This window comes from Dysidea avara, chromosome 8 (assembly GCF_963678975.1).
Source record: "Dysidea avara chromosome 8, odDysAvar1.4, whole genome shotgun sequence".
Classification (NCBI taxonomy): Eukaryota; Metazoa; Porifera; class Demospongiae; order Dictyoceratida; family Dysideidae; genus Dysidea; species Dysidea avara.
Genome location: NC_089279.1, coordinates 3,762,306 through 3,774,595, shown reverse-complemented (window position 1 = coordinate 3,774,595; position 12,290 = coordinate 3,762,306). Strand labels below are relative to the sequence as shown.

The 12,290-nt window shown below is 36.0% G+C and overlaps 1 protein-coding gene across 1 annotated transcript; it reads right to left on the bottom strand.

The window, feature by feature from the left end:
• Positions 1-10,141: 10,141 nt before the first annotated feature.
• Positions 10,142-11,928, bottom strand: LOC136263720 (TNF receptor-associated factor 4-like). The gene is made up of 2 exons (XM_066058352.1): positions 11,839-11,928; positions 10,142-11,784 (listed from the first exon to the last, which is right to left on the bottom strand). The coding sequence occupies exon 2, from the start codon at positions 11,628-11,630 to the stop codon at positions 10,299-10,301; it is 1,332 nt and encodes a 443-aa protein (XP_065914424.1). The 5' UTR covers positions 11,631-11,784; positions 11,839-11,928; the 3' UTR covers positions 10,142-10,298.
• Positions 11,929-12,290: the final 362 nt, after the last annotated feature.

Below are 12,290 nucleotides of genomic sequence, written 5' to 3'. Positions count from 1 at the left end.
CATGCGTATAAAACTCTTCTCAGCACGTGAGCAAAATTACATAATCTTAATTTTCGCCCACACATTTTTCGGTAAACAGAGGGCGTGAAGGGGATACACAGTGTTCACCGTACGCTGAGAAAATTTCTCAAGATGCAAAGGGTAGATAACGATTTTCCCGTCATTAATAACCCTTCTTTATCGGTAGCGAACATGTCATGAAAATACTCTCGATCATGGGCTACATTCTCCATGCAGTCTTGCAGTGCACAAAATTTATTGCAAATATTTAGGCCTAGCTGAAAATGGGATGAATTTAAGCTGCAGTCTGTACTAGTATGCACATTAGCTAAGTTTTATGCTTGTGTAAGCACCCTGGCGCCATAGTTAAAATAATGTTTTTTGAACACACAAAATCACAACAGTTTATAACATACACCGGCTGATACACATGATTATATTGTATACAGATTGTACAAGTGTGTTGAAGGTCCACCAGTATCCTGTACTGGTGGCCAAGTTAATGAAGTATAATGAAAAATAATAATGGAGTTCAAGTAGCTTAGCTACAGTGTTAAAACTATGGTACAATTAATTTTTAAGTAATCAAAATTTGGTCGAGAATTTGGTACAGTGCATGGGTGGTAGATTTGTTGCATCTACTGCATGGGCATAGAAAAGGGTATCTATTCAGATTATTAGATATAAAATTCTGCTCAAAATGGTCATAAAATAATTCTGAAGTTTGTAGCTATTTGATTGTAGCAGGGCGTAACAGTTGACGGTAGCTAGCTATAGTAGCTTTAATTTCATTAGACAGGTTCTGTAGTCATGCACTGGTAATATCATTAAGGATGTATTTGTTACTTGCCATTGGAGATGTTCTAATAATTGGATATGTTTAATGAGATGATGTTTCCATAAAACTGAAGAAAACAATTGTGACCAGACGAAAATAAATGTATATGTAGTTGCTTTTACAGTTTGTTAATGCTATTTGAAAAGGTACAATTAACACAGTATGCCTAGTACTTTATATGGTTTCCCGACTCAAGAATATGATGATAGTGTGGTTCCCATGATAAGTTTTGATGGTATTATACCTCCTAGATCATGATGACTTTCTGTGTTTGGTATGATATTAGTTCCAATGGAATACAATGTTATAATGGTGGATTTAAAGCACGAATACTGAAACTAAACAGATGACATGATATTATAGTTATACTCAATACATTGATTCCTCAAAAGTAGAACAATTAAAGGTATTTCATATACATAATAGAACAATCAGGCATGTTGTAATAGTGCATGCGCAGTCAAAACTACTTTAAATAGCTACGTATTACAAAATATAAAAAGGAAGTAGGGATCGATATAATGCACAAAACAAGCTCAAAATGTTACAGCTGAAATGAGAATGAACCACGCAACAAAAAGTAAGAAAACAAGTGCAACAAGATTAGATGGCTACTTGCTAAAATGAGACACATTTTAATGCCTACTTTTGACTAATTTAATATACCATTTCAAGATGTTAGCCAAAAGTAGCATTAAAATGTGTCTCATTTTAGCAAGTAGCCATCTAATCTTGTTGGACTTGTTTCCTTACTTTTTATAGCATGTGTATTATATCGATCCCTACTTCCTTATAACTTTTACTTTTTTAATAGTTAGTTCGTTCACTTTTATGTCTAGCACTCTAGTTTGCTGGCTATATTTAATACATGATCACAACATTTCTCAAGAAATTCAACGCTAGAATAGAGGTACACTATCTTCTCTTTGTAGTACTTTTTCAATGTTGTTGCATTTTTTCTTTGTTCAGCTTGTCAGAGGCATGATTAGAGCTATCTCACAAAAAACTAAACTGGTAATACCATAGCTAAAACGACTACATAACTAAGACAACAGTTCTCTGAATACTACACCCATATACTATCATTTTACTATGGCTGACTTGTTAGTGTGCAAAAATCACGTGTCAGTGCAGATATGCCTGCCATAACTTTCAGGGAGAAGGAGAAGGCCAATGGTGAATGGCATGGTGCAGTGGACAAAACGTAATTGAAACAACAGATTCATGAATCTGCCATCATTACCTTGGCAGCCTGAATTTTTTGGAGCCGTACACCTACCGCTACCAGGTCTTACGGCAGGCAGGCAGGCAGGCAGGCAGGCAGGCAGGCAGGCAGGCAGGCAGGCAGGCAGGCAGGCAGGCAGGCAGGCAGGCAGGCAGGCAGGCAGGCAGGCAGGCAGGCAGGCAGGCAGGCAGGCAGGCAGGCAGGCAGGCAGGCAGGCAGGCAGGCAGGCAGGCAGGCAGGCAGGCAGGCAGGCAGGCAGGCAGGCAGGCAGGCAGGCAGGCAGGCAGGCAGGCAGGCAGGCAGGCAGGCAGGCTGGCAGGCAGGCAGGCAGGCAGGCAGGCAGGCAGGCAGGCAGGCAGATGAAATGCAGGTCAGTGAATTTGAAGTACATTGAAACAGTCAACTTTTCACTACGTTTAACCAAGGTACAGCATTGTTACGGCTGTACTAATACATTCCAAGTGGTTTTTTCTGGAAAATGTATTGCAAGACTGTTTTTTTAAGTGCAAAAAGTTATGAAGCTGTAGCTATGATTTCTTACCAATCCCTGCTTATTAAGTACTACCATACTTAATAATACAACATTTGTAATGGAATAAAATTTTTAAATGGGAATTAAAGAAAGAATAATATAAATGTAAGACAAGTCAAAGAATAATTTAGCAGTTAATATAAATCTTAAGTGTTAAAATTTTAATTGGAGAATGTGGTTCACTGCAATACATGAGTAGCAATACCATAATCGACATGCGTTTAGGACTTTAAGGGAACCAAGCATGTATTGAAAATAGTTTACACTATCCATGTGAAATCATGAATGTATTACATTTTTAATTTCAAAAAAAAGTTGTCAACACCTGGAGCTATGCCTCATTCGCTTCCAAGTCTGGAAACCACCTTGGAAAATCCTGGATATGTCCCTGATGGTGCTTTAATGGTTGGTACATAGAGGAACATTCAGCTATGTTCTACATTCACCCTTGTTGCATCCAAATTGACTCTAATTGGTTGACAATTTGCAAGTTGGCTGCCTATTTTAATAGTCAGTGTAGAGCAAAAGGCAGCTAAATTTCCAGCCTATTAGAGTTAATTTGGATGCAGCTAGGGTGAATGTAGAGCACAGCTGAATGATTAAGGTTCAATATTAAAACTTTGCTGTAATTAGCTATAGCTAGTTGTATCAACATTTATTATTGGCTGTTTCAGATATCAGCTGTTTGGTTGCTTACTTTCATGGATGCACCTGTTTTACAGCAAAATTAAGATTGATTTTTGGCTGCTCCAGATATCAACTCTTTAAGCTACCAGTTATTTTAACTTTCATGAGGTCTTTCTGCAACTGATAATGAGCTGCAGATACAGGTACGTGTAGTTCCTTGGATGTGTCTTTTTCGCAGCAAAGGTGTTTTTGGGGTAGATATCACTCATTGTGTCAGTAATAGGCTCAGTGGAAAACAACGAATTGGTAAAAAGTATAGTTAGATAGATAGTCTTTGGAAGCAAGCAATTGAAATAGCTACATAATATTAGTTGCTGTTGATTACTGTCATCTTGTTTGACAATGTTATAAAGAGGAATACATACTACTAATTACATTAAATTCAAAGCACTTTTTTTTCATTTTAAAAGATAAATTTTCATATGACAAAATAAAGCGAATTACTGTATGAATTTAGAGTAGACTGACTGTTCTATTAGAGTAGATCTATCTTACTGTTACTATCTCTCATATCTGTGGTAAATGCTTCAGCCTTATGTTAAGCTAGCAATATTTAATTGGTTTACAATTACTACACAGCTATAGATATGCATATTTTAGAGATGTAGCTGAATTCACATTATAGACTATTGAAACTAATGCACTTGTATTTATTTTAAACAGGTAGGCAATTGCAAGTGAGGCAAGGCCAGGCCAAACCAGACTAGGCAAGGCAGGTAGAAAATTTTTATTAAATAAACATGTTTAAAAATTCATAGTTGGAAGCATAATAGGGCTGTACTGCTGAAAGCACTTTTGGGCTTGGCTATACCTAACCAATACTGCCCAGGCACCCTGATGGTATTGTAAAGCTGTTTTTTTTTGTTTTTTTTTTGCCAGGAAATCCAAACCTCTGTGATCCCATGCATACTGTATTATATACTGTATTAAGTTGCATGTCAGTACAGTATTCAGTACAATCCACAGTTAATAACACTAGTGTATTTAAGCTTTATATACTTTGATCTATAGGCAGTGTATAGCATATGCATGCTGTGCACATGGTCAGCAGTCTGTATGTGTGTATGGTTTCTGATACACATGCTCACATATTGGAGTTCTATGATCACAATAAGTCAAGTAGGCAGTGGTATACACAACATCACTGCTGCACTTAATAGGCAATGGGATATGTATAATGGTATATGTATAAATTTTAATAGTGAAGCTATACCTCTTGCAAAATAACTTCTATAAGGCTTCCTTTGTGGTTGGGGGAGATTTCTAAGATAGTCGGTGAGTTTTCTAAGGATTTGGTAAAAATCATAGGTGATCTCTATTATGAACCACTACCATGGTTCGTGACAGTGGTTGTACAAACTGTGCACTTTCATAATCTAAATAAATATTATAATAATTATATACGTATATATTTGGATATATATGTAGAAGAAATCAAAGTTATAACAGGCAGTATTATTATACACTATGATGTTATCTTATCTCCTTGTTTAAACCAATATGTACCTAAATACAAGTGATTTATGAACTTGTAAAATTAAATATAGCTATTACATAGCAGATAGTTTGTACTAAGTCAATGAAATAAAGAGGTCCAATGAAAATGTAAAGTATATACAATCAATCAAGCCTTACTACAAACAAGAAAAAATAGCTGCTATGTCATACACTACTTCCTCATTTATATATTCACACAAATGGAACCATACTCTTTGTAAAACTCTTATATTAGGGTCTGTTATGTTGTAACACTGTTATGTATTAAATAATTATTTGCTTACATTATCTCATGCTGTATAACCGGAATTTTTGCATTGTGTAGGTAATATTTTGATTGCTCCAGCTTCTTTTAAAGCTTTGCAGTTACCATCACTTTCTGTGCTTGTAATTTACTTTGGTCACACTTCAATCGTTGCAGTATAGTGATATTATTATGAGGTAAATCAACAGCACAATCAATACCATTACTTGTTATTCTTGTTGTAGAGTTCTATATATAGTACTCTTAAAATTTTACATAAACCTGCTACTTGGAAGTTATTTCCATCTAGACCTAACTGTTGTAGTTTATTATTATGAGACAAAACTTACAATATCATCTGCTGCTTCATCACTAATATTTTATTGTCTAACCTAATGTTGTTAAATTGAAGTATTTTGCAAAGATTTTGCAATCTTGATTACACCTGCTGCTTGCAATCTGTTGTAATTTAGTATTCCAAGATAAAATAGCTCCAATATCATCTGCTGCTTCATCACTAATATATCATTGTTGTTGATAAAAAAATGTTGTCAGTGTTGTAAAGCTTAATTGCACCTGCTGTTTGGAAGTCATTTCCACTAAATCAAGTATTTGCATTTTAGTATTGTAGATCATAATTATATAGCAATGTCATTTACTGCTTCATCACTAACATTAGAGTTGGAGTGGCAGTATTTTTTAAAACTTTACCAATCTAAATCACACCTGCTGTTTGCAAATTGTTTCCACCTAGAACTAGTATTTGTGGTTTAGTATTGTGTGACAAAATAATTGCAATATCATCTGCTGCTTCATCACCAATACTGTTGCTGGCCATATTAAAAGCTGTCAATGTTGTAGCATTTTGCAATGTTATTGCAATCTTAATTGAACCTATTGTTTGCAAATTATTTCCACCTATAGATCTAGATGTAGTAATTTAGTATTATGAGTCAAGACAAATGCAATGTCATCTGCTGCTTCATCATCAATATTATTACCAAATACTGACAAAGCTCAAGTTTGCAGAAAGTTTCTATAAACCAATTTTTTGTCACATTTGGAATGATATTTGATCCCAAATGCTGACAAATTTGGCAAAAAAGTAGGTTTATCAAAACCTGCCAAAATTGACTTTGGAACATGCTTTACATTGGAACAGCTTGGTAATCCTCCAGCAGGTAGCTAAACAAGGTGATGATTGAGATTTATATTATGACAATCTTGATTTGAGTTCTTTATTCTTTAGTGTGATTGGGACTCTTTTAACCCATGCTGTAGTTGAAGCATTGTAGAAAATTTGATAGCTAGTATATACATAAGATTGAAGCATGCATGATTTTCAAATTTAGTAAACTGGTTTTCATAATAATGGTCTGTTGGCTAAAGCTCCAAATTTAAACACAAAACAGTTATAGATTTTGTGGTTTCAACCTGCTACATAGCCCGTATGTAGGAGAGCAAATAAGTGACACATTTTGCAAAGATCATTCACTTTGTAATTGTATGTGATATAAGCATCAAATGTTCTGTGAAAGTTGTGTTTGAATGATATGAGATGTGGTGCCATGCACATCAAAATCATTGATAAGGACATGTTTGGAAGCTTTTAACATAAGAAGTAGGGCTGCTTGAGAAGCTATACAGTACATTCGGTTGGATTTCTTACCCTACAAAATATTTTAAAATGTGGTTTAAAATAAATACATTTATGACCCACTGACCCACTGACGCTTCCTTATGGATCTGAAAATCTGGCAATAAATATGCAATTGTTTAATATGTATGCTATTGAGTGCTTTTATGACTTTCCAGTAATCAAAAAAAATCTATTTTATCAGTCAGGTTCTTTATTCATGGTAATTATTACTGGCACCCCATCTGTTATAAAATGGTATGAATCAAGCAAACTGAGTTTGGTGCTTTTATCTAAAAGTAAACAATTTTTTTTGCTTAACTGCTGTACTAATACAGACCTAACTCCAGATCTTGATGCTAGAAAGATCATAGGTCAGACTCTATAGTATTTCATATCAAGTAGTACCTAGCTATTGATCACCAGTTGAATTTGAAAGTGTAACCACAGATAACATACATGATATAACAATGAAGTTACTAGCTATGCAGGTTGTACCAAATCCAGTTACTAATACTTTTATTTATAAGCTGGATGGTGTGCTAATGTGACAGTGATATCTCAGCACTGAAAAAAAGCAGCTCATCTAGTCCTAGCTAGGCCATCTCTACAGCAACTCAGCATTCTATAAAATCAATTGATGTCCTCAATAATGAAGTACACAATAGGTATGTTTTACTCACTGTTTGGGATCCACTTTGCATAGTCATTGTGAAGTAGCCACTAGGCACCAGCCTATTATGCTTTTAATTTTGCCTATTATGCTATGCTGCAATGTTCAAAAAATTTGCCTATTATGCTCATAATTATTCTCGAACATTTTGTCACAGTTCCCATGTTTTGTTACTTTCTAATTGATAATTATAAACTTTGGCTTATGAACAACTGGCTAAGTGTAAAATATGCTCATCGTACATTAAGAATTTGGCTGCATTGTAAACTATAATAACAGTGGTGTCAAGTAATCAGTACTCCGCTGCCATATCAATGGCATCAACTGCTCTATTAGTGGAAGTCAACCAGTCAACCTCTTTTTATGGCATGTATTTTTTGCTTACAGTATGAATTTTTCTGCCTATTATGCTAGCATTATGCTTGATGCTTTCAGGCATCTATTATCCTCAAAATTGTGCCAGCATAATAGGCTGGTGCCTAGTAGCCACTATAGCCATTAAAGTGTACATCATACCAGCTTTTCTGTTTTGCATTATTTCTGAATGGTAATAATGGGTAGGAGGCCATATCAAGACTACATGCATATATATTATATTGAGTGCTATCCCACTAGGGACCTATGAGAAGGCAAGGCCTATGCAGTGATATAGTGTGGTGAGCACTAAAGTAGTGCTTGTATTAAGTCATTGAGTTAATAAATAGGTCTTTGCTAATGTTTAGCTGCTGGACATCTCATTTTTAATTACAAATAATGACCAATTTATTATAATACATGTATATGGCTACATATTTCAAGCCATACCTTTGTGCAGGTAGAGAATACCATCCGGTAAATCTATACAGATGAGCTTATGAGTACTCAGCAATTTCTCCCTTTCTACACTAATGTAGTGACATAACACTGTATAGTGGGAATGTTTGGGGGTTAGATAATGAGCATACATTACATCCTATTCTATAAATTCAGTATCTACACTAAAACACTCTAATAGAACACACACAAGATTGTTGGTGAATAACTGCAAAGTAAATCAATATTACCTGTCCCAGATCACTGTCACCAACAATATAGTCTACATTTCAACACTGATCTTGAAACATTTAAACAGTTAAAAACTCCCACTTTGTAATTATAGTACTTATGTAATTGTTTACTGAGGGCTTTCTCTGATATGTATACCGAATGGCCTCTGTTACAGCTAATATGCAACACTCTGATCCGTAGTAAGTTAATAGCCCTTGCCGGGTAATCAATCACCCATACAAGGCAATTGTTGGGGTGTACACCAAATCACCAGTAGTGCATTTTGCTACAATTTGCACTTGTAACAAAATATACTATGAACACATAAATTTATTTATGTCATGAATAATTAATTTGAGTGATAAGTATCTATACAACAAATCCCTCAGATAGTAATATGGTCCCACTGCATTGCCACAATGCAAAATATCAAAAGTTTTAAACTGCTATCTGAAGATAGATATAGACTCAATATTTCATTCATTGTGCATACATCTCAGAGAGTTTTATATAATTTAATGTACATAACTATATGTACAAGTCTCTAAAAGGACTTGGTAAAAGATACATTGTTTAAAGCAATAAATCAATATAACTGATTCTGGTTTAAAGGCTGTACTATGTTGTGGGAACATTAAGGAAGAAAATGCATGCAAACAGCTCCTTTTCACTTTGTCTTATGACAAGTTCCTTCTGCTGAAGGGAAAAATCATGTATAGCATAATTATGAACTCTATGAGACATTCCTGCATATTCACAGTGCTGGTGTACATAGCTACATTTAAATCTTTAAGATTTTCGCCTAAAGTTATGCCTATCATTTATTCCCTACTACCCTCCCTTCCCCAGACCCCAGTTAAGACTATAGAACTGGAATATCAATGCTCAGAATTATTTTAAATTTACTAGGGAACTTAAGGGAAGGAAGGAAAGTAATCAAATCTTACATATGTCCACTTATTTTTATTATTACTGGACAGACAGTTACTGATATTTCCAGGGACCAGCCCAGAATAAGTTACATACAAAAATCATCTTTAAGCAATAAATCACATACATAATTTAGCTAAAAACTGATCAACAGTAGGAGATTCGATTGTTGTAACAGGTATAGGCTATTCCAGTCATTTATTGCTCTACTTATCCTCATACTCGTGCATGGGGCTGTAGATTGTAGAGAGTTCACCTGCAAACAGGTCACCCAGTAGAGAGTTCACTTACAAACAAATCACCCTGTGGAGAGTTCAGTACATCAATTAATACCATGCCAATCTAATGCATGCATGGTTCCTATAGACATAGTTATTTATCCCTCAACAGTAATTATGGACTGGCTACCTCTCCCTTTTCTTTTCATTTTATTATGCCACGGTCTGCAATTTCTGCACACCCATGTACATCATAATCACTACATATAGCTACATTATAATGAACAGTTTGCCGTTTATGCATACACGCCTCTCTGATGTGTAGCTGTAAGTCACAACAAACAGCTATTACAATTGCAACTGCACTTTTAACAACACAGCTAATGGTTATAGTCCCTAGGTACTACAAGCAGATAGATAATTAAATTTTGCATATGAAATGAAGTTCCTTCTTGATCAGGTAATGATGAATCGTAATCACTTGACCATTTCTGTTACTGTAAAGTGCATGACTGCTCTATGTAAACTAATCAATAGACTATACTCCAATTTATATACTACAAAGTAGCTTTTCTTTTTAGTCGGTGATATTTGAGTAAATAAACTATAATGCTGCAGCAGCACTAGCAAATAGGTAACTGAAGGTTTCATTGTATATCGTGCTCAATTCTATTTCTAGAAGAGCTATACATTTCTAATATAAACAAAATTGTAATAATACGCTCATATAAATGTGTACAAAATTTGTATTAATCTTCAAAATTGTGGTCCTGAGGCTGTTCCAAAATGTTACTACAGCTTGCTAACTTGTAGGAAGATGCAATCATCTTTGAGATACTGACATGTGTGAGTGACCTTGTTCAGGTATGCATGAGAAATAAAGTCTGGAAGTCCCCAACCATTAAAAGCTCTATTACTACTGGTGACTCTACTGGTTACACTGGTACCTGGTCCAGCTCTTAATTCACAGGTTATTGTCATTGAGTAATGGTAACAGTCGCTGATCTGGTTCAACAACTCAAACTCAAACTTTCCCCTTAGTGGCCATCTTAGCTCATCATCATATGGACCCTTCATGAGGTACAGGAACACTGACAGGTGAGTACCTTTCTCGTCACCTACACCAGCAGCGTCGACACGCAGACACATTTTGTAACCTTTGCTCTGTGAGAAGAATGGATCACTATACCATGCAACTTCCCTCTCTTTGTTTTCGGAGAACTTTGACATTTTCACAGTCACTGGACATATCTGAGTCACTGCAACTCTTTTTGCCATGGTTGTTAAATGATTAGACCATTGTGAGGAGTCAATAAGCCTATTGGAAGATCCTGTACTGTTGATCAGACGATGAACCATAACCTCAAGACTTGTAAGTCTAGTTTCTGTGGATGTTAATTCAGATTCTGTTTTGGCTAGTTTACGTTTAGTCATGAGTAAATGCTCTTCTGTGTTCTCTTCCTCATGTTTTCTTTTACTTGCACGGGTCATCTTTGCTTTACAACCTATGCTGTGATACTCACACTGGATCATCTCAAGAGGACACTCGTTCACGTGTGCTTCCATATCTTCACGATGGACACTCCCTACCTTACACTTGTTGGGACATGGTAAAGGAAGCTTGGGACAGTGATCCTTGTGATCTTCCTCAATAAACCAATATTCATCTGTAATGTGGCAGTATATACATTTGACCTTACGACGTGAACACCTTTCTTTAATGTGAAGAGTCAGATAGCATCGTTGCAATATCATCCCACATTCATTTGAACATGCAACCTTTTCAAGTGGGCAATTCTGTTTGTGTGCTTTCATGTCTTCATGAAGGATACTTTCTATCTCACATTGGTTGGGACAAGGTAGGTGATACTTAGGACAATGCTTCTTGTGTTCTCCCTCAATCAACCAATGTTCTCCAGGAATGTAGCAATATTGACAGTCAACTATTCGACGTGAGCACTCATTTTTGACATGTCTGATCAGATGCTGTTGTTGTAACATATTTCCACACTCACTGGAACGCTTCACATCCTCAAATTGACAAGTGGTGCCGATTCCAATGCAATTGTTGATGTCATTCAGTTTACCCTGCCACTCACAGCCTATCTCCTTATTAGCACACATCACATGAAGAGCTTAACTTCTTGATCAAGTTGTTTATTGGGAATAAACTCTTTATCACGACAAACTGGACAAGAGCTTTCAGTAGAGGTAGACACTTCCTTAGACAAGCCCTTAGCATTTAGTGTTTAGACTTACCAAAAAAACATCTTTACAACTAGCGTTTAGGTAAGGGCAACAACTGGGAAGATAACAAATTTTGCAAACGTACCGATCTGGTGAAGCATCAACAAATTTGTAGTATAGCTATATCCACCAGCTTCATTGGGCGTGGCTTGGGCGTGGCATCGCCATATTTGCCTACGGACTGCGTTAATGTATGACTTGCGCAATACATTAGAATCATTCAGTATAATCCGCGCTGATAATCCGCGCTGTACTGAATTCATTGTAGATTTGCCTCGAGATTTGCAGAGGAAGTAGGACATGCGTGCGCGCCACTTAGCTACTTCAATTGCATTTGGAATTCAGTTTTACGTGAGTCTCAATAGTCGTAATACAAAACCAACAAACACTGAAATTCACTATGACTCAGTAGATCTTTAGACAGTGCTTCGCATATGATAAACTTTACAGAGCTACTTTGTCCCTGTTTGTTATGCCTAGCTGTATCTAGGCACGCGAAACACTCAGGCTATTTCGCCAGCTAGGCGGGCTCTTACC

Coding starts and splice junctions, on each gene's coding strand:
- LOC136263720 (XM_066058352.1), bottom strand. CDS start 11,630: ATGTGTGCTAATAAGGAGATAGGCTGTGAGTGGCAGGGTAAACTGAAT.